At 42.5% G+C, this 22,703-nt stretch overlaps 1 protein-coding gene across 1 annotated transcript in view; it reads right to left on the reverse strand.

Annotated features, from left to right (window-relative positions):
- Nucleotides 1-7,695: 7,695 nt before the first annotated feature.
- Nucleotides 7,696-22,703, reverse strand: part of LOC149288317 (kelch-like protein 29) — a 234,269-nt gene continuing 219,261 nt past the window's right edge. The window contains exons 11-12 of the mRNA XM_089491867.1: nucleotides 11,487-11,631; nucleotides 7,696-7,879 (exon numbers count right to left, since the gene is read on the reverse strand). Coding sequence (XP_089347993.1) covers nucleotides 7,696-7,879; nucleotides 11,487-11,631 — 329 coding nt within the window. The remainder of the gene's footprint in view (nucleotides 7,880-11,486; nucleotides 11,632-22,703) is intronic.

The raw sequence follows: 22,703 nt of genomic DNA on the forward strand, positions 1-22,703 counted from the left end.
CTTCCCGTTTTAAAGAGGCAGCCTTTGTTAAGATCTGTGTTTTTACAAATTGCCTTGACATTCACTTTTTTCACCCCGATCTTTTCTTTCATCTAGAAATGCTTTAGGCATGTTCTAGCTTCACAAATACTGATGTGAAAACACTTTCGGAGGGGGTGTTTATAAACCGCAAGTATTGTTTCTTCCTTTGACCCTCCTTCTCCGACTCTGAATATCTCAAAAGGAAAATAAATCACCCTGATTGAGTTCACAGGAATATTGGCGTTTTAACGAACAAAAGGAAAATATTTGCATTTCTTTATTTATTGCGATATTTGGATTTCAGAGCAGCCGCCAGCGTCTTCCTTATGTTATGCATTCATTCATTAGGCTTTGAGAGAGAAAAAACAGATTTATTTTTTTCCTCTATGCCCGCAAATATTTAATTTTTTTTTAATCTTAAAAAAGGGACGCATCGTTAAATACGTGGATTTTTATTTATTTACACAGGACTCTCGTCCTCAAGCGCTTTTAAGCAAAGAGTACAGATGTTCCTTTTTAATCCGTATTTGATTTTTAAAAATTTTTACATTTTTTATTTTTTTATTAGCTTTTTTTTCTGTAATGAAAACATATTGTGCAGCAACGTAGTAAAATGGTGAAAATTAAAAGTAAATAATGTATCTTAAAATATCCTTAATCTCAGTACCTGGGAACGTTCTTAACGAGCTGACCATGAGATTCTTGAAACATTAACCCTTTAAAAGACCGTCGTGCAGATTCTACGTTGTTATTCGCCAAATGTCACCCAAATGGCTCTAATACCGGTCCCCATGGAAACCTTGACTTGTCATTATTTAAAAATACACATCGTTGAGTAACCTGCATTCAAGCAGGATACGTTGGACACCCCTGGCCTTAAAAGCTTTGTCCCGGTTCTGCATGAGTACAAAGTTAAATAATCAGGTCAACGAGAAAGAGATTTTTTTGGGGAAAAAAGACATCGTCTCTGGATTTATTATTTCGGTGGAATCACAGACAGCTCGAGCGTTCATTAAAAGATAATCCAGTCTCCATCTGTAGTTTCTAGACGATGAACATTTCCTTTGGGCCGCGCCGAGCAGGGGAAAAGATAGATAACGGCGGAGCGTTGAAGGGCTAAATTCCACTCTCTGCAACAAACAGGCAATGATGATCATTAATGCAGCCGGCGCTCCCTGTTAATGCGTCTTTACAGCAGTCCTGCCGCAGGCATCAACGTCACCGGGTGCTCGGCAATCACCGTGACCGCTCACACCATGCACGTTATTGGAATGTCAGTTCTTCTGCCGGAAAGTTGCCTGTTTTTGTGCAGTTTCCCCTTTCCATTTGCTAATCGAGAGGGTCAGGGGACTTGCATCTACCTGTCTTTTACTACTTTCCAAGCGGTTCTCCGAGTGGCGGCTGAAGATGGTATAATAGCGGGTAAAGGGAAACCGCTTTTACTATAATGAAATGAACTTATTAGAGCCATATGTAGCTCTTAGGCAGCAGCCTAGGGCAAAATCAGCAACATCCAATCAATATGCTGTCCTGAAGTTCTCTCTCTTACCAGCCGGACCCAATTAAAATCAATCAGCAAGTTAACAAAAGACGAGAGACAGCGTAAAGCGGATGGATAATCATACAGCAGATCATGAGAACAGAGCACATGAAGGTCACATGCTGGGGTGGGCATATAAAGGGTATATATGATGCCAATGAGCAACAGGTTTATATAATGTAAAAATGAGCAATAGATACATATAAGGGGTTTATATGATGCCAATGCACAGTAACTTTACATGCAAGGCTTTATACCAATAGCAATATCTAAATGATGTATAGGATGCCAATGAGCATTAAATGTACAAACTTTGTATACGATGTCAGGTTGCCCATCTTTGAACCATATTTGCCCTAAAAAAACAGCTTGGGGGCAAAGATGGCACATGCAGGTTGTTTGGGACACAAGGATGGTACTGGTAGACTGCTTGGGGCAAAGATGGCACAGGCAGGCTACCAGTACCATCCTTGTGTCCCAAACAACCTGTGTGTGCCATCTTTGCCCCAAAGAGCTTACCAGTGCCATTCTTTTTCTCCAAATATAATCAGAACGAACCACATCCTTGAGGACTTGAAGAGCCTTAAAGAGCCACTCCTTACTTTCCAGTAGGGGGTTTGCTGTGAGGCACTCCGTGAGTGTAGCAGGCAGGACCTTTCCGGTAGTGAGGATGAGGAAGCTGTCCCAGGCGGCTCTGTCCCGGAAGGAGGTAAAGCTCTGCATGTGTGGGGCAATACAATGTGCAAATTTAGAGGCTCTGGGCTAGTATCTAATGACTTGCCCCAACCCTCATGGACACCTCTGGCTTTGGGGGGGGGAGGCTGCTGCAGACCGCCTGTTGAGGTGCTCGAGGGACAACTACCATGAGCCCCAAGGTAAGCCTGAGCTCCAGCCATCTGCCCCTTTGCCCTGCTTCAGTTCTTGAGGTAAGAATAAAATAACAGATCTGCTAATTGGCTTCCATTTGTTTATCTAGAGGGTGCATTTGATGTGTTGTATTGTATTGTATTGTGTAGTTATGTGGTTATAACATTTTTTATATTTTTAAACAGCTCCTAGAAAACACCGGCAATAAATGATCAGCATCTAGTGATATTCTCACGAGTATTATAGCAGATAAAGAAAAGGCCCAGACCAAGATGTTATCTAGAGAATAAGAGGTTTTGGGGTGCAGCGTTCCCCCATTCAGTGTGGCCCTGGACTTGGAGACAAGTTCCCAGAGGATAAAGACCCCCATTCAAACAGAGATGCCACAGGGGTATTACAGGCAGATTTGTGTGGAGATTATTTGGGCTCCTGTAGATCATACGGAAGTGGTGAGGTTCCTCCAAGTTATTGTGATGTATCTTCATCTCAGATGAATTATTCTTGTTAGAGCTTTAACTGCAGATGACACCCACTTTTTTTCTTTAGGGCCCCCCTAAAGAAACATCTGCTGGTTTAGGTTGAGGACACCAAAAAAGCCAACACTTTTGAGGCCACGCTGTAGATCAGGCATAGCGTACGTTTTGACCCCATATTTATATTTGGCGGCTCAATCGCGGAAATCAAAGCTTACAGAATCCACACTTCTTGTAACGATGTTGCAAAGGAAGAGTTTTTCGCGTTAAAGAACGGGACAAGAAAAAAGAACGGGCCACCAGTCTAGGTCTATAAATATATTTATTGTAATATAACAAGATCTTAACCATTAACATAAACTATGTACAGTACCATTACAGATAACCCTGTTTTTGCTATTATTCACAGAAATATTTTGATTTGATTCAGTGAGTAAAACGTGTGATCGTAACCTTTTATTGTGTATATAGAATTTGTTCTCGGATACACCAGAACCGAAACAAGCGGCATTCTGCAGCAAGGGATGGACTGTGCCCAGAGGATCGTGGGATTTGTAGTAAACCCATAATCCCCCACCCCACCAGGAGGATAATGGGATTTGTAGTTGACGCACAGCGCAGACTCCAGGTTGCCTCGGTCCTGATGGATTCTTAGCACCTCCTTTGGAGGCAAAACACACGCTGACCTTAAAAAGCCTGCTTCAGGCATATCGAAGCTTTTGCTTCCAGCTGAAGATTAACCCTTAAGTAGGACACAGAAAGTACTTGGTATACTTGTGCTTTTTTCTATTTTAAGAATAAATATGACATGAAAAAAATAAAAATGCATAACAGTTACTCAAATTCCTCTCGTTTTGGAAAAAACAGATCTCACGCCTTTCATGGATGGACACGTCTCAATTCTCAACCAAACTATAAATTATTAGTGATTTGTTTTTTCCTGAATTGATTAAATTGAAACCCCCCCACAGATTTAAGGTTCATTATTAAAATGCGATTCCCGTTTATCAGTAAATGATGGTGTTTTGGGGTAGTTAAGATAATGGGGTGGATCCAACCTCGACGGTAAATCTAATAATTGATTATCAATCCTTGTACAGATTGCTTTGGGGATATAACGGATAAAAACGGTAAATGCATCTGGGCCAATATATCTGGGGGGTTTTTATTTCATATTTTTTTTCCTTTCTCTTACTTTTGGTAAAGATGATACTGAAGTATAATAGATTGCAAGCTTTTGAGACGACATCTGTCTCATCTTCCGGGATATTCTGTGATAGATTTATCTCAAGCATTGAATGAAACCCAATGTGCGGAGATTGTATTCACACAATTTTCTACAAAACATGTTTTTTTTTTTACAGCTGTTAGCCAGGAAAGAAGATGATTTATTATAATAATCTAGGGTTAGGTAGGCAAGTGGAAATAGCCCCCCAATAACACAGCAATAAGATATATTTAAAGCGATTATACGGTAACCGTTAAGTAGAGAGCCGCCTAATCATGGAAGTAGCGCAGAAATAATCCTTCTTCACGTCAGTCCTATAATTGAGGTTCATTATGGAAGAGAACATGATTTTAGTGTAACATGTTTGGAACACGTAATGATTATTAATTACCGGAACTTTAAAGTGTTTGGGTGCAAGGCAGAATCCTTAAGTGTTTTAATATTAAATATTATGAATTACGTAATATTAATGGAAAATGAATAATCTTACGGTTAATTATTAATTTATCAGCTAACATGATGGAAGAGAGAAACTATTTTAGGATAAACCAGAAATGAATCAAGATAATTTATTATTTGGATTATCGGCCATACAGATTTTTGGGGGAAAAAAGGAAATATTGTGTTTCCCCTGTTTAAAGTTTGATTTAAAAGGAACCGTATGGGTGTTCAATGCACATGGAGAGATGACTTGTCTTCAAAGTAATCGTTACCAAAAGCTGCCCGTTTTTGGGGGGGAAGTGGGCGAAACCTGGGCAACCCGGCCCGGAGAAGTGGCCCTTCGCCTGGGTCTCTCAGGGCCAAACCCGGGAGAGTTCCCAGGTATGTGAGGTATGTAAGTGACGCATAGGGAAGGCATGAGCATACTTGGGAACACTCAAGGTTTTTGCTCTAATCTCAGGGTAAAAGGGCAAAATCTCAGGGTCACGCAGTCTAGAGCTGACCAATTCATTCCTTGCATTGATCTGATGAAATCTAATTAGTGCTTTTGTTACCAGGTAGATTTTCCTGCTTGAATGCAGGTGACTCCATAAAGTGTATCTTTAAATAATGACAAGCCAAAATTTCCATGGGGACAGTTATTAAAGTCATTTGGTGAACATGTTTGATGAGTTGCTACATCGAATCTTCACAATGGGCTGTTAAAGGGTTAATATTTCAAGAGTGTCAGCGCCGGCTCGTTTAGAGCGTTTCCAGATAAGGGCATACGATGGCGGTGGGCGGAGCACAGAGAACTGGGCGGAGATAACATCTGGGAACGCCCACCTCCCATATGAGAAATATGGCCCTCTTGCTGGCATTGTCATTGGCCCCCTATATATTCTATACGGACAGTCTTTGCAAGGACGGCCCATCAATATCTAAAATCCATATGCTCTAATTAATTGAATAATAAATAAACGCATTAAATGTGTGCCCGTTCCAGACAAGACTGTCCAGCGTGATGTAGAACCCATATTTCTGCTCTTCCAACACCATAAAAATGTCATCCTTTCCGACGTTAATGGAAAATGATACATCTGCTCCGAAAATGATTTACAGGGTTTCACACTTAAAATTGAATAATTTTAAATGTATTTACCAAAAGTTTGGATTTTCGCATACTTTATTTTTCTAAACTGCCAAACGATGATTGAAGAACGTATTTCAATCAGGTATAAGTGTGTAATGTATCTGTACAACAGAACAGAAAAATCCATTAAGACTTGCAGGAAGACTAACTTATTTTTGAGTCTGCAACTCAACCATATTTTGAGAAATATTTGTTTTCTAAAATAATTCACATTTTTATATAAAAAAACAAAAAACAGTTTGTCATATTTTGTAAAAAAAAAAAAAAGAAAAAAGCATATATATAGAATAATTGGGAAGGCAATAAAGCACAGATCTGATTGGTGAAAAAATAAGATTTTTGGATCTATATGGCTTGTAGTTGTATATTTAGCAAAATTTACTAAAAATAGGCTTTTTCCTCCCATAAGATTCGTGTTAATGTAGATGTGATAGATTGCATTGGGGTATAAAACAGTGATTCTGGTACAAAGTTTGGCAACCCAGTGAATGGTTTTGCTGATTCTCTGCACTTTTTAAACGTAACCCCTGATAACCTGATTGCATGTAACCCAGAATGTAGTATTTTAAAGCAGGGTTTGCTTTCGGACTCTTGATTTATCCTAAAATGTTGGCTGTCTACCTTGTTTAACACCGACTGACGATGACATTGTCTCTCGACCGCCTGAGACCGTACGCGGAATAAACCTTGCTTGTTTTGAGCTCATTAATGGAAGAAAGCATCTGTTTTAAGATCATTTCCACCAATGTAGGATAAAATCGAGCTGCCGGCGAGCCCATCATTGGTGGCCAGCGCTGGTCACCCCGAGGAAGCAGCCTGCAACATGGAAAGTACACGCTGCTTTCTAAACACTTTGCAAGCATCGGAACATATGAGACTTTGACTTCGTTAAAAGAAACAAGAGAGTTCTCTAGGAGCGGTACTGGACACCCGCTCTCTTTCTTCCTACTTTCTAGTCTTAATTTAGGCCAAAGAGACCAAGGTCTGAGCAAGTGTGGGCCATAATCAGTAAAATAATGATACTTATTGTTTAAATCAAGACTGCGCCCCACAGAAAATGGGACGGTTGGAAGCTATGAGATATATATATATATATATTTGCAATGAAACATTTTAAACTCCCTGTGGCATAAGAATAGTAATAATAATGATAATAATAATAATAATATAATTTGGACACTCTGAGCCCTCATTAAATCCCCCTGTTTTTGCACCAATTGTAAGACATGTTACAATCAGCAATGAGAGGCCAGCTGCATGCTGGGAAAACATCATTTTTTCAGCAGGAGACAGAAAATCTAAGTGCAAATATCTTAAATGCCACTTACAAAATATGATTTTGACAAACTGTTTTTTTTGTTTTTTTTTACAATTAGTCTTTTTTTCTGTCATGTGACGAGAAAGACCCCCCCAAAAAAAAATGTAACCTAAAAGAAAAAAAAATATTTAAAATATTTTCTTCTATGAGATTTATGCCCGGGCTATTTGGAAAAGTTTACCTAAAAATCCAAGCCTTGCCTGTGAAATGTAAAACGCGGACGCCCGGCCGACCCCCGATTTGATTCCATCGGACATATAAAATATTGGGGTTGTTTTGCACTTTGATACGCAAATTGTGGCGATAACGTGAACGGAGGGGCGGGGGCCATGAGCGATTGTGATGTCACAACGTCGCAAGGAATCGTAGGCGGCCGGGCACGGGCCGTGACCTAACCGCACACAAAAAGGTGCACAACGCTCCAGAGTCCTCCAAAGGCGAGGAAGATTTTCTACATTCAATGTAGACATTATTCAAAAACCTGCTGAGGAAAAAAAATCAAAAAGAAAATGTTCTTTGTCCTTTTTTTTTTTTTTTTCCTACTTAAAAAAACCCCAAGAAAACAAAGAATAATGCTGCTAAAGCATGGTAATATATCGTTCTTCGGAGCCGGCGTAGGTGCCGTCGAAGATTAAAGGAGAGAGCGCTCCAGGTGTGGATGAAGCTTTTGTTTCGTCAAGCACTTTGAATGTATTTCTTAATGACTACACATCCGTGGCGGAAGAGAGGGCAAGGCATGTTGGGTAAGAGAGTCCATGTGTTTGAATTGGGATCGTAGAATTCCATATTTCCCAGGGCAGGACCTTCGCTACTGACTATTCCACCCGTCGCGTATATTTTTCCGTCAACGACCACGGCGCTAGAAGAAATAAAAAAAAAAAAAAAAAAATTAATACTTATTTTTTAACATTAAATTTAGATAAAGAGCTTACGTTAAAGAAATGCTTCATTATTTTCTGTCCTCTCTGATCGAAGTAGATGTTTATTACTGTTTCAAGTTACAAACATAGACAGTAAAGACAAGGTGTGATGAGGAAATTGGTATAAATAGGTAAATAAATTCTGTATACCTCCTGAAACCATGAGTTTATCACAATATCTGGAATCTCTCTGGGTTTGGCCTGGAGTCTCCGGGTGTAGAGCTGCTTTTCCAGGATTGACCCGGAGTCTCCGGGTGAAACACAACTTCCCCAGGTCTCCGCGAGACTCTCCTCTTTCTCCGGGTAGAGGAGTCGGGTTTAGCCGTGCCCGCTCCCCAACCTACCAATGAGGTCACCAACTACATGGCTCATGGCCGCACACAGGAGAGGGACTAGCCCCAAGAAACCTTGATTGGGTGGGAAGTAGAAGATGGCCTGGCCAAACACGTAGGAGGGAACGCTTCACCCAGAGACTCCAGGTATAGAGAAGCGCCTATCTGACTCTGTCAGCCTTCTATGTGAAAAAAGTGTCACGTGCAGGAAAGCCGTTTTCAATCTCGCCGCACGAAACGAATTCAATCTTCGCCTGACTGGATGCAATTTCAAAAATATATTTAAGGTTGGATTTCTGCATACGTGCAAAATTTCACAAGGACTGACCCCCGATGCCCCTCTTTCATCTTTTCTAGGAGGTCAGAATGTTTACTGTTTATGAGGGTATCGCAGGGTTCTACTGCCCTAATAATGTGTATAGAAACAGCAGGAGATGGGTCTATAGATTAGAATGTTTAAATAAAACACATCATTCTCTGTCTAAATAATGTATTAATAATAAACAGGGGATGGGTAAAGCACTGCTCCTTGGCGCTGCTGGTCATCTCACATGTTAGGAGGTATGTGCACATCATACAGGGACAGCAACCCTTCGGGCCGGGAAATTAGTCCGGGTTGGCCTTTTAGTATGAAGAGTTTGAGGGTGGAGGCGACATTTTTTTGACCTCTCGCTGTTGAATGAATAAACCCCTATATATATATATAAGATTAGAACTGCTCACAATTTCATAAAAAGTCATAGTTCCCAACAGTCCCGATTTGCACAGGGCAGTCCTGATATTGGGGCACTCTGCAGGCAGTGGGGACCTTCCCTGATCTCCCCTGACCGCCCCAGGGAGCTGAAAAACCAATGGAAAGACAGCTTTAGTGTTGAAATTATGCCTTGAAAATTGTTATTCCGTGATGGATATTTACTGTGTTTTTGTTTTTTTTGCTCCCGCGAATGAATTTTGCTTCCGTCCTAGAACCTTCCGGAATGGGAGCGAGTGCCGGCAGGAGTGTGCCGACTTCTGCACGGACCCAGAAGCCTGAGAATCGGCACCGCTCTGGGCTCTGGGACTCGGAGAGATGCTAACAAGTGCTGCTAATTCATTCAGTAGAAGGCAGGGCTGGCTGTCAATCTGGCGGTAGAGCTAATTCACGCGAGGTATTTCACGACAAGCTTCGGGCTCCGAGCGGCGTACATTATCACATGCAACAAGGTTGTGAAATCACAGCACCGACGTATATATATCTCCCGCGGATCATTTGCGATTGTCACAACGCCGCCGTGACAAGCAAAAACAAGAAAACACATTAAAACCGAAAAGCCCACCGCCAAATATTACGCTACATACGGAATACCAGGATTATTAACCCACAGATGGCGGGTTGGGTTAAGAAAAGATTTTTTATTTTTTTTTAGAAAATAAAATTAGGGGGAAAAAAAACCAAAGCTATGATAAATATTTAGACAAAACACTATGTTGTATAGTATGATCAGACCAGCTGGGAATTCGCGCTCAGCTGGCGCGGTAGATTATTCAAATAGATGGCGCCTGCCGCTCAATCAGATTGATGGGGGGGGGGTTCCGGCAGGTTTAGGTACGATGTTTCGGAAAGGTTTAACCAATCGGGAAGCAGGGAGTTATTTGGGGACCCCCACGCAGACGTTGGAATTCACTTTGGCTCAAAGACCATCTGATCAGATACAGATAATGTCGAAAACATTTTATTATTCAGCCTTTTCTGTCGGCAAAATGTTTAAAGAGACAGCAGAGGCTGCGGGAAAACATCCCTGGCTTTGGGTATTAAAGCTCTGCATGCAGCTGTTCCTATTTTATTTATATATTTTGTATATTTTGTAACAGATGTGATTTCTGCAAACTATTTATATCACTGTTAACAGAAATCAGGTAGAAGTTTTCTTATTTCGCCCTATATTGGTTGTAACGCTGCAGAGGAATCACATTATTACCTTTTGTTTATTAAACGTTAATAAATGCAGCTCTGCGCACTTTAAATGGTTTGGTTATAACACACGCGTAACAAATATACATTAACACATACGGACAGTGGTGTGTTTACCCGTGGGGCTGCCGTTGCCCTCTGCGGTCGGCTTCCCAAGTACAATAAAAAATACGATGAGCACCTTTAAGGAACGACACCCCGGCACATGACATCATATTCCAGCGCGCCATGTCATAAAGACAGGCAACGCCTTTTATTGAAGCGGAAATACCGTATTTGCTCGATTATAAGACGACCCCGATTATAAAACGACCCCCAAAATCTGAATATTAATTTATGAAAAAAAGAAAAAGCCTGAATATAAGACGACCCTATAGGAAAAAAGTTTTACCAGTAAATGTTAATTCATCTAAACTATGTGAACAATTTTTTTTTTATAAAAGCTATGATTGAGAAAAATATTTTGTTTTTATTTCCTTTTTTTTTTCAACCTGCCCCCCCAGTTTTGCACATCTGCCCCCTGGCTTGCCTTATACCCCCTATATGCCACTGTGCCCCATGATATGCCTTTTAACCCTCTAAATGCCACTGTGCCCCATGATATGCCTGTTGACCCCTATGTGCCACTCTGCCTCCAGAATTGCCTTATACCTCTACATGCCACTCTGGCAAACTTACCGGTGCGTAGTCCGGGCAGCTTGTAGAGCTCTACGCGATTCGTGTACACAACTTCCGCTGCAGCCGGGAGGAGGTGCGGTTAGCGGCGGGGGTTGTCTGAGTCCATCACGCAGACCTTCCCCGGCTGTCAGAGATCACGGGGAACTCTGATCTCTGACAGCCGGGGAAGGTCTGCGCGATGGACGCGGACAACCCTCGCTGCTAACCGCACCTCCTCCCGGCTGCAGCGGAAGTTGTGTATGTGAATCGATGTGTGTGTGTGGGGGGAGATGAAGGATCTCCCTTGTAACCGACCCGTTGTGCAGTGGCAAACTGGGGGGGGGTTGATTGCCCAAGTGGATGATCTGCCCTCTGGTTTTGTACCACTGGCCCTGGTCTGCATAGTTGTGGTTATAACTCTCTTCACTGTTTATTGTGAAGGGCCATCACTACACAGGTTTCTCCAGCGTGAGAGGTTGAGCTGGTCCGCCATTGCACACATTATTGGGTAAAGACGCTTTTAAGAACCTCCACTGATTTAGCTATACATTTTGCAGGGCCAGCCAAGCTTTTCGCTAGAAAACAAGTTAGTTCGTTTCTTCTCACCTGCAAAATTGCCTGGAGTGATTCATGTTGGGTCCGGCTTTAATATTCTCCTTCTCTGGGTCGTAGATTGTAGTCGCTCTGGCATAAGCTCCACCGAGGATGAAGATAAAGCCGTTGAGGGTGACGGCCGGGGCGTATTTGTTGTCTATCCAGTGGGAAGAGAGAGAAGGGATATATCGGTGAGAATAAAGGTTTAACAAAAGCTCCTAAAATCTGAGCAAAACATAAAGACCGTAAACTTTCTCTATTGATTTTTCCCAAACCGTGAGCTTCTAGTAAGACGGACGGTCCTATCAAAGCTTATGCTGCGGTTAGAACTTTAATATCTGCGTGAAATGATTTTTTGGACACGTTATTTCACTGTATATTGTAGACAACATCCACAAGACCTGTACTCACCACGCATGGTCATACCTAGGAAGAACCTGGGCCAGGAGACCCAAAGCTCTCATCCTTCCCCTGCTTCATATGGGACCCAGACCTAGTGAGATACCAATGACCAAGGCCCACCCCCCCACCCCAAATAGAAGAATTATGCATTATCCCCGAGTCTGCGAAACCTCGGGACTCTGAGAGCCCCCGAGAATGACTGTGGTGGATGATACCCATACCTGGGCTCCAGCTACCCGGACCCTACCCTTGCCAGCGGTCCCGCTGACGTCGGGGGACATTCTCGCTGACATCAGTGCTCGTTCTCGCTGACATCACGGGAAACGCCCCCGTTTAAAAAGGAAATGGGCAGGGAGTGGGGCACGTCAGGCCGCGCTCTGGGGACCTGGAGGATTGGGGGGGGTTGACCCGGAGAAGCAGGGATAACTGTTTTCTACAGTTATTCTTTTTTTACGAAGGTATTTTTACGAAGCCCCCACAAGTTTTGGAAAGCTTCTTATACTATAGGAGATACAGCATGACCCACACCGTCCCCGACGACCACCTGCCGACAGGCCCCTTTTAACTTAGATCAGTAGAGAGGATGATAACTAGATGCCTATTACTGGAAAAAATGCTTATTTTTAACGTTTAAAGCCCCTTTAAGATGTTTCTTCCGATACAAAGATGAACTTTTTTTAGTTAAACAAAAAGGAATCGATTCATAACATCCACAAAAAAGTCATTCTTCAATCAGTTCTTCCGCTGCCTAAAAATCCTTACATTATTCAACAGAACCCCAGATTATTGGCAGGAATAAGAAATGAAGATTTAAAACCCCCGAGAATGCACATCGGGGTATAAAGAATTATAAGCATGACATCACACTGGAACGAGTAATTAAAAACGCATTAAAACCTCTATGTGAATGCAGATCGGCCCCATTCGGCCCCCCGTCTAGGCGTCCTTTTAACCCTCTGTAAAGACTCAGACCTTAATCAGTCGTTGGTTTCGCCTTAGATTCAGGAGCCGTATGTCTATCCCATGCGTGTTTAAATCCCCCCCTACTGTATTAACATCTACCACCTCTGCTGGGAGGCTGTTTCTCTCATGGTACATACTTGTCTCGTAATGGTAAATGTACTTTTGTAGGTGAAATAAAGTCTGGGAAACAGCAGAACTGTATGGAGCCACCTTACTCCTGGTTAATTATAAAAGCTAGTATTAAAATAGTACAGCGTCTGATTGTAAAATGTGGCACTAATGGCGATTAACGTATTCTTCCATAAATTATATATTTTTGTTCTTCACGGTTTTTTTTTTCTCTCCATATTCGAAGACTTTTTTAATAGACGTCTGGAAGCGCCCGTCCCCCGTGTAACTGCGCCGCACGCTTTGGCGAGTGGTTTTTTAAACGGCTCTGTGATGTAAAAGGATGACAGTTCTGCTGTTTGGAGAATATTCTTTTCACTGAGCGGCATTTTGCCGGGGTCGGCCGGAGCAGGTCTCTGCGCAGCTTGATATTCTTCCCACGGAGAGTATCTCTGATGTGCGGCGTTACAGAAACTAAGGCAAAAATTAGGATTTCTAATTCCTGGCCATGCGCCGCTTTCCTGTGTACTTTAAAATTCATCGGTCCTCGGCTCCTCGGCTCACGTCTGCTCTGATCTTTGACTCTATAACAGAATCTATAACGGCGAACAAAGTCTCCTTCTCTGAAGTCTAACGAAAGCTCGGCTCTCTTATCTCGCATGGGAAGGAATGTGAACGTCTAGCGTAGGTGTCAGATATGGAGACTTTATTTTACAAACCAACTATTATTAGAGAACAATTGTGTCTAGAATACATGTGACATCACGATGACCTCATGCGTGGCATGAATAGGCGTCGCGATGGACTAACAATTGAATCATCTACTGGCTGAGATGACTTTTCTTCAATAGACTGGCAAAGAGTGATAGAACTCCGGACGTTGGGGGGCTCTAAGGGTATGAGGAGGATGCCTGAGGATAGTGGGATTTGAGATCCAAAAGACCAACAAGCCCGGTATTGAATAATTGCAGTCAATCAATAGCAAGAAAGGAAATGCGTCCATAATTATAATCCATAAAGAATATTGTCAATGTTTATTTCCCCGGAAAGCAATGTGTTAACTCTTGTGACACTGCTTCTTTTCAGCCAATCCAATCGAATCCGGCCGTCCATTGATACCAGTTATTGGTGGATCATCCTTGCTGATAAAGCTGCCCGTGGGAGATTACTGAGCATGGAAACCATTGTAGTGCTGCATGCAGAAAAGATTTGCAATGGGCTTAACTCAGACTGCCCTCGTTACTATTACCTCCCAACATCAATACCCCCCAGCGCTGTATACAGTAATATAACCCTCAGAGCTGTATACAATAACACCCCCAGAGCTGTATACAATAACACCCCCAGCGCTGTATACAGTAATATAACCCCCCGCACTGTATACAGTAATAACCCCCAGCGCTGTATACAGTAATATCCCCCCAGCGCTGTATACAGTAATAACCCCCCAGCGCTGTATACAGTAATATCCCCCCAGGGCTGTATACCGTAATAACCCCCAGCGCTGTATACAGTAATATAACCCCAGCACTGTATACAGTAATATAACCCCCAGCACTGTATACAGTAATATAACCCCCAGCGCTGCATACAGTAATATAACCCCCAGAGCTGTATACAATAACACCCCCAGAGCTGTATACAATAACACCCCCAGCGCTGTATACAGTAATATAACCCCCGCACTATATACAGTAATAACCACCAGCGCTGTATACAGTAATATAACCCCCCAGCGCTGTATACAGTAATATCCCCCCCAGCGCTGTATACAGTAATATAACCCCCAGCGCTGTATACAGTAATATAACCCCCAGAGCTGTATACAATATTTTCTTTCATTTTGCAGACCTGGAGGCGGCCATTGCTGTCAGTCATGTGATATTTTGGGTGACTTTCCTGGCTCAAACACCACACTGAGCTGATGCTTTATGGCGATGCTAATGAAGTCTGTTCCTTTCATTAGTGAGAGTGTCCGGCTGGGTGATTAAGACCGAGACATTCTGTTTATCACAGGCAGTATGATAAGGAGTCGGGGTGTTTGTCTAGTAGATCGGGATGACACCGCTGAGTTCCTAGGTGATATTTATCACTCTGTTGATCATAATGGATTATTCTATATTATATTATATATACCATACGGAATCAGTCATTCCTGTCTCCGGACCGACACATTTTCTTTTGCTCTTTTTTTTCATTTAGCTGAATTGCTTGGGTGGAACAGTTATCCCATTTCATGCTTCCAGAGAACCATTGAGCAGAAAATTGCAAGAATTTAACATCATTTTTCCCGTCAGCGTCAGTAGATGTCGCTGCAATCCAGATACAGACGGTGACGGGGATCAGAGCAACGCTCTGCCTTACCGCAGAACCGAGGACTGCTCATTAATACCCCATGATTAATCCTAAATACCCCTGACCGTACACGGCGACCAGGCGGGAAGGGTAATGCTGAGACTACAAACCGTGCTTCATCTTCACTAACAAGTTTCCATTCATTCACACAAGAAGAATGAAACGGCCGGGCATTTTATCACATATTAACCCCTTAAGGACAACCGGTTGTCCTTCAACTCATGAATGACAATGCATTGTGAGCCTGTACATGTACAGGCTTGGTCGTGAAGGATTTAAAATGGTACAATGCAACATAAAGGATTTACAACTAATCTCTATATGTACCTGCCGGGAGCGGTGACCTACGACCTTTAATGGATCTTTATTTGCAAGATTTTTTTTTTATTTATTTAAAAAAAACAAAAAACAAAAAACAAACAAACAAACAATGGAGTGGTTTTGGTGAAACAGTATTACATAGGATCATTTACTAAAGCAAGGTGTTGGTATCGAGCTAATGATCGCTCGTTATTGACGCAGGAAATGAAGACGATGGGAAAAGCTCTGAACGAGTCGCCGCGGCTATTTGGTTGATTGCGTGCGGAAATAATGCAGTAATCTCCCGCGTGTGATACGTATCCGAAGTATCATAACAATCTTCCCTGGATTTATTTTTACAATATTTTTATCTTAATGTTTGCAGACACGTCAAAATGATTTCTGCCTGTTTTTTTCTTAAATATAAAGGAATACAAGTCTATGCGCACCCCCGTTCCTAAAGTGTGGGGGGAGTACCTCCGCATATACTATACCTGAATCAGGAAAAGTTACCAGGCTGCCTGCAATAGATTTATGTCCCCATTCTAGCAATAAGCAACCAGGGGACTAGGAAAATATAAAAAAAATAAAAAAATAATAATAATATACACACCTTGTAATGCATACCCAATAAAAGTAATTTTTTTTACTATTTTCTTCCCTTTTCCTGAAAAAAATAAATAAAATGTGTTTGTTCTTAACTTCTATCCACTGTACATGCTTCATTCAGTAGAGGATGCATGTATGATATAGATGGTGTATATGAGGTATATATAAACTATAGCACTTGTCACTTTGTGACTGTCCCCATGCCAACAGTGTACGGGACACAAAGGTTAGAGACACGGTCGCTCATTTAAAGGGAAGGAGATCGAAAAACCACCTTTTCTGCGAATTTCAGATCCGGTCACGCCGCATAATGCTCTCCATTAAAAAAGATGAGCGTGTAGGAATGTACCCAGCAAAAACTGCCTCTCTGGAATGGCAAATGTCACATCTAACGTATGGATGATATCCTCAGGGACATAATTATATATGAGCACGACGCTGCGTGTCAACACTCGCTCGTTTCAACAGGAACGTTACACTCTCCCCTTTACTGATCCTTTAACTAAACAAGAAGAAAGAGCAGAAGTCATTTAAAGCCTTTCACCCACTAAGCACACGACGTGCGGAACTGAGAATCGGTTAATCCAGAATCAAAAAAATATATAGCAATTTTTTCTGCTTTTTTTTAAGATTCTTTAATCTGTGGGGCTAATATGTTTAATATTATTTTATTAATAAATATACTTATTAAAGCTTTGGGTAGCCTGGACTTTCCCAGGTGGGTCAAACTGCTTATCTCTCCAGGGTTACTAGTACCGGCAATCCTATAGAAGATTAACAACTAGCAGATTAACAACACGGTACACCTGAGACAATCAATCGTGCAAAAGAAGCAGCGGTAGTCATGACATACAAAAAGTCCCCCATGGTTTTGGTTCTAGGGGCAACTGATGTGATTTAGTCTTCAAAGCCTGAGGTACCGTGCTTTCTCCACCATGTGAAGAAGGCAACTGGCGACTGAGCTTTACTTGGAGGACGCTGGGTCCCAATCTTCCTCTTTTCCTGAAAAACTAGAGAAGGGCCAGATATTCTAGGTCTCCAAATAGGAGAGGCCACTGAAGTCTTCAAAGGCGCCAGAAAGTCAACCCATACCCCTTACGTGATCTAAATGTAATGTGGCATTTTCAGTGTGTGCCCCTGAATAAGCTCAATCAAAGCCAATCAAAGGTCGCACAAGTGCAAAAAAAACAGAAAAAAAACCAAAAACTTAAGTGCTATTTAGGCCCCAGTCCATGGCTGGCTTCATAAGTATTTGTCATAACCCACATCCCCAACAACACTAGTGGCAACCACTTGGGTGGACCTAACCAGGGGGTTCTTTAAGGATACCTCAGGCTTCCTGCATACCCAGCCTTGAGGCCAGACGACCAAGCTCTCCTTCTCTCACTTGATTTTAGCCAAAAGGCAGAGAAAACTTGGCAACTTACGTGACTGAAATCCCAAAGCCAGAGGTATCATGAAAAAAGGTGACCAGTGAACTGCGCCCATGTAGGGACACAGAAGACATTGGATCCCAATTTTTCCCTCTTCTGGGACTGCAGCCCCTTCTTTTCTATCCATCCTGGTAAAACCAAGGGCAGGCCGAATCTTCTTGCCATCCCTGCATGGAGAGGGACCACTGAAGTTCTCCCCATAACTAATAATAAAAATGCCCCTTATTGTCTGTGGTGCGTTGTCTGGTAGCTGCCATCTTGCTGCAGCATCACACGTGATTATTTATTATTATTATTTATTGTTTTATATAGCGCCATCAAATTCCGTAGCGCTGTACAATGGGTAGACAGGACATAACAAGTAGTATGTAACATAACAAATTGACTAACAGAGACAACAGGCGAGGAGGGCCCTGCTCAAACGGGCTTACAGTCTAGAGGGTAATTTACCGATGTGCCTTCAGGTGAAAATTGAAAGACCGTGCGGCAGTAAACAATCTCTAGCTTTCGAGGCTCATGCGCAGGTAGAGTCCAGGAAATTAGGGACAACTTCCTACTTGGGATTGAGAGCAGGATCCCTACGCCGTCTTCACTAGAGCACCATGGAAAATGAATTTGCGCGAGATGCCTTGTGTTGGATGCTATATCTGGAAAGTATAATACATAAAGTCGCTCCTGGCTATTCTAACCTTTGTTTCCACAGCTGCGGTGAAGTAAGCTCGACATCCCATGTGTGGCGGCATTTCCCATATGTTCAGTGTGTCTGCCAGTCACCTGTGGGCCTAATTAATAACCTGCTGGCCCTCGGACCTAATTAATAACCTGCTGGCCCTCGGACCTAATTAATAACCTGCTGGCCCTTGCACTGTTTCATTTAATCATCATCTGAAAGGTCACTCCAACAGAACTAATAAACCTATCTCGGGTATCTGTGGAGCGGGGCTGCAACATGCAACAACTTAAAATGTCCATCTCTTCCTCATATTATTAATAAACAGAAATAAAAATAATAATAATAATAAACTACATCCTCATAATTAATCATCATACCAGGGCCATTCAGGTATGCCCCAATAAAGCTTTAGGTCGAGAAGGTTGGACTAGTCATAAACAGGGTGGGGCAACGACAGGAAGTAGACAGAACTTTATAGTGAGTGGGAGGAGCCAAACATTTACCCCACCCACCCCTATAGATTAAAAGATGCTCTGGAGATCCAGTAATCCACTGTGATACTGGAGTGTTCGATATATTAACCACATTAACCAAAACATGCGCCTAGACCAGCTAGGGACCTCTGACCGGGGCTCCTTTGACATCTTGATTTCACGTTTCATATTAAGATCCATCCCTCATTATTCTACAATCCTTGGAGTGGAATCCCGTTAGAAAAATATAAATAAAAATCAAGTAATAAGCAGCGTGAAAAAAAAAAGAGATAATAAATAATAAATCCCTAAGTATATTAGGTGATGATGAAATTTCCATCTTTTTTTGCTGCTTTTGTAGGGTTAAAAAACAAGCACGACGCATTGAATAATGCTATTGTTCTTGACATTGATCAAAAGTAACTGTAATTAGTAAATAATAAAAAGGTGTATGTGCTTATATATATAGTTACATTGTACAGACACTGATTGCTTCCTACGCATGTATTACATATGACGCCACGTGTGATTCATTCTACCTGGGCACGAGTTCAGAAGGATTCGGCTAAACAATGCTCTAATTTGCGAGGACAAAGCATCTGCCCCTTTGATTTACCCCGGGAATAGGCAGGATAAGAGAGGTGAGTTTTGTAAATGAATGGCTTCCTCGTGGCTGTCTCGCTGGCCTTTTTTAAAAGATAAAGTGAAGACGGACCCTTGAGTCTAATCCTAGCTACTGCCGCCTTTGCTATCGTTTTTTTTCCCCTCTATCCAAGGTCAGAAGATGGGTACGCCAAATCATTAATCATTGCGGTTGTGGACGGCAGCTCTTTGATTCTGAGATTCCCAGGTACAATGGAAATCTGATAAAGTCTAATTCGTTTCCTTGTTCATACAGAACCTCGGCGAGAAATGAAGGACGGAGCAGGGAAAAAAAAAAAAAAAAGCAAGCAAATTGGAAGCTGTCTACAGAAACGAGACTTTGAGGACAATAAAGTAACTGCTGGGCCAACACATGTCTTATGGAGTTATCTTTCTCTTGTAGGAAGGGGGTGTCCACTTTAAGGACAACTGGCTAGCCCTAAAAATAGTCTTCAAAGGGATGGGAGGTGGGCAACCCCAAATGTTCACTCAGAGATCACACACACCAACCCAGTAATCTGACGTCGGGAGCACCAGGCAAAATTAACCAGAGATCGTCTAGGTAATTTGGACTCTAGGCAAAATACTCATAGTCATCCCTGGAAACTCTACAGGTTTGACTGGGGGTCTCCGGGTGAATCGCTGCTTCCTCGGGTCTCCATGTCATTTTTCTTTCTCCTGGCAGGGAGATGGCATTTGGCCACACCCACTTCCCCTCCAGCTCCATGACCACTTAAAGCTGTCTGGTTTCAGCCCCACCCCACACGTGGCTGGCCACACCCCTTCACTACCAGAAGAGGGAGAGCTCCGGGTAGCCTTCTCTGGGAAGTTCCCAGGCATGGCCAGATTCTCGCCTCCATTGGTTCTTTGGTCCGTACGATACATGGTGGTGTATGGGGGGTAACGCTGGGCCTGAAGAGACATATTGAAGCATGACGCATTACTGAGCGCCTCCTTGCTTAGTGGTTTTGTGTTTTGGTATTCTCGGCTGGGATACATATCTTTTTTAGGAGTTTCCTACACTTATTACATATATTAATCTTTAAGATGTGCTTTTGATGTCTGCTCCTCACCTGTTGTTTCTATAAGTCAAATTGTTACGTTACATACTACTCCTTAGGTCCTGTCTACCCATTGTACAGCACTACGGAATTCGATGGAGCTATATAAAACAATAGTAATAGTAATAATAATAATAGTAATAATAATAATACGTGGCTGCTAGCACCCTCTCAGTAAAGGAAAATTTTCTTACATTACATGGGATCAATGTTTCTTATAAGTCCTGAAATTCTATGTTCCTATCATTGTTCAGAAACGGCTTGAAGAGCATAACATTGAACAGCTTCTTCCTCTAGAACCGAAGTGGTTAACCAACAGCCCCGGGTAGCACCTGGGGGGTTAAAGATTCCAGAACAACTCTGTCTCTTGAAATCCTCGAACTCCTGCAGCCCTTTTCAGAGAAATGATTAAAAAAAGCGAGCGGTAAAAGCAGAGCAGAAAATAGAAAGCGCGGGTTCGATTAATGCCTGGACCGTGGCTGCTGCCGTCATTTACATTGCAAACTTCCGCAGAGGCTTCAGATTCCAAGTTAATGAAGCGACGGAAGCAGAAAGAGCAGGTGAAGCAAAGCAAATAGACCTATATAATTAAAGCAGATAAAGATTTGTGTTAAGACAAAAGGAGTAAACAGGCCCCCCCCTACACCTGTAGGACATGCGCGTTTAACCCCTTGCGTGCCGTTAAAGTGTGAAGAATAATATTATGCTTCTGTGTCATTCCGTGCGGCTGGATTTCATCCAGTAGCCGACCAGTATACCGGCTCTGGTTGACAGATTGCTCTGCTGGAGCACAACCATTGGGGCAGACTTCCAGTTTTCTGCCAGGACGATAAGCCAGGCCAAGCGGCATAGTAAGATGGCAACCAACAAACACATATGGCACACGGGACAACACGCACAAACAGCCCTGTTCACAGCCACAGAGACCAAATGTCGTAAAAAGAACACTGAAACAACTCCATAGTGGGGCAAATGCTGCCCTGTTATGCCCTATTCAGCCGGGCCGGAAGTATTTATAGCGTGGATGCTGCATAATGAAGAATTAATGGGGTCCTGTCCAAAATTCATCAGAAAGAGACACTACTGATTACAGCCGACAGGATCTTTGGCAGTGGGAAGTTAAGTTTATGTCTTACATGAACCTGACAACTCTCAGTGTTTGCCCCCCGAGTCTCAGGGTTTTTACCCCAGGGTGATTGGGCAGAATATAGTCTATTCTGATTCAATGCTATGGTTGCGTTCCTGCTGGTTTTTTTCTAACTTAATTCTAAATCTCTCTACTGTATGACAAATCACGGTTTTCATGTTCTTAGAACCATTGGGCTTCCACCACTAACGAGTGTTTACTATAGAATCTTGGAGCTAATGTTTGAAGAGTCTCAGGGTCAGCTCCCTCAGTAGGTTCCCGTGTTTATGCCATAGACACCGAGAACGCATACTACCTCCGCTGGGCTTACGTTCCGGTGGCCATCACACATTTCTTGATATCTCGGACACCACAAAGATGATATCCGTAGCCATCAGATCACACGGACTCCATGTTATGTCAGCATGAACAGATGTGAACACAATTACATAACGTTGGCCGGCTACTACAGGAGATGGCTCAGGACCCCACCTCAGATACGGCTGATGTTGGAACTAGAGAGGACCTCTGGCATGACAAGGGTCTTCCTACTAGAGAGAAATCCAAGTGTTCAGACTCCTTAAAGAACTGTCCTTACTCGGCATTAAGAATGCAAAGCTCCCATACCAGTCCCAGCTGTGCGGCTTTCCTTGGGAGATGGTTTTGCTGATGAGACTTTCATGTCTTCGGTGTTATTCAATGTCAATTACTTCCCTTCTGACTTAATCCCATGTGATTTGTTCTTCTCTCCCAGTTCTATTTCTGCTCTTACTGTAAGATCTTGACAATAATACTCAATTTTCCCTTATTTTATTACATCTGAGGAGTGGGAGCGCGCCACACGCATGCAAAGAACACATGACGTGTTTGTGCATTTGCCCTACAACCTTCCATCTGTATTACATCTGCCAATTATAGACAAAGACATTACCTGACATACATTAAATGTATTCACAGAGTCCCAGCAGATTACAATAAGAGGAGGGCCAAAACTAACAATAACATCAAGACTGACAATAGAAAATTTGATAGTAGGCTTAACACACACGAGGACACGCTGGTACAGAAGGAGTAGAGGGCTCTG

The sequence above is a fragment of the Sceloporus occidentalis genome, unplaced genomic scaffold (assembly GCF_023333645.1).
Source record: "Sceloporus occidentalis isolate IW3139 unplaced genomic scaffold, rSceOcc1.0.p SCAF_52, whole genome shotgun sequence".
Lineage (NCBI taxonomy): Eukaryota > Metazoa > Chordata > Lepidosauria > Squamata > Phrynosomatidae > Sceloporus > Sceloporus occidentalis.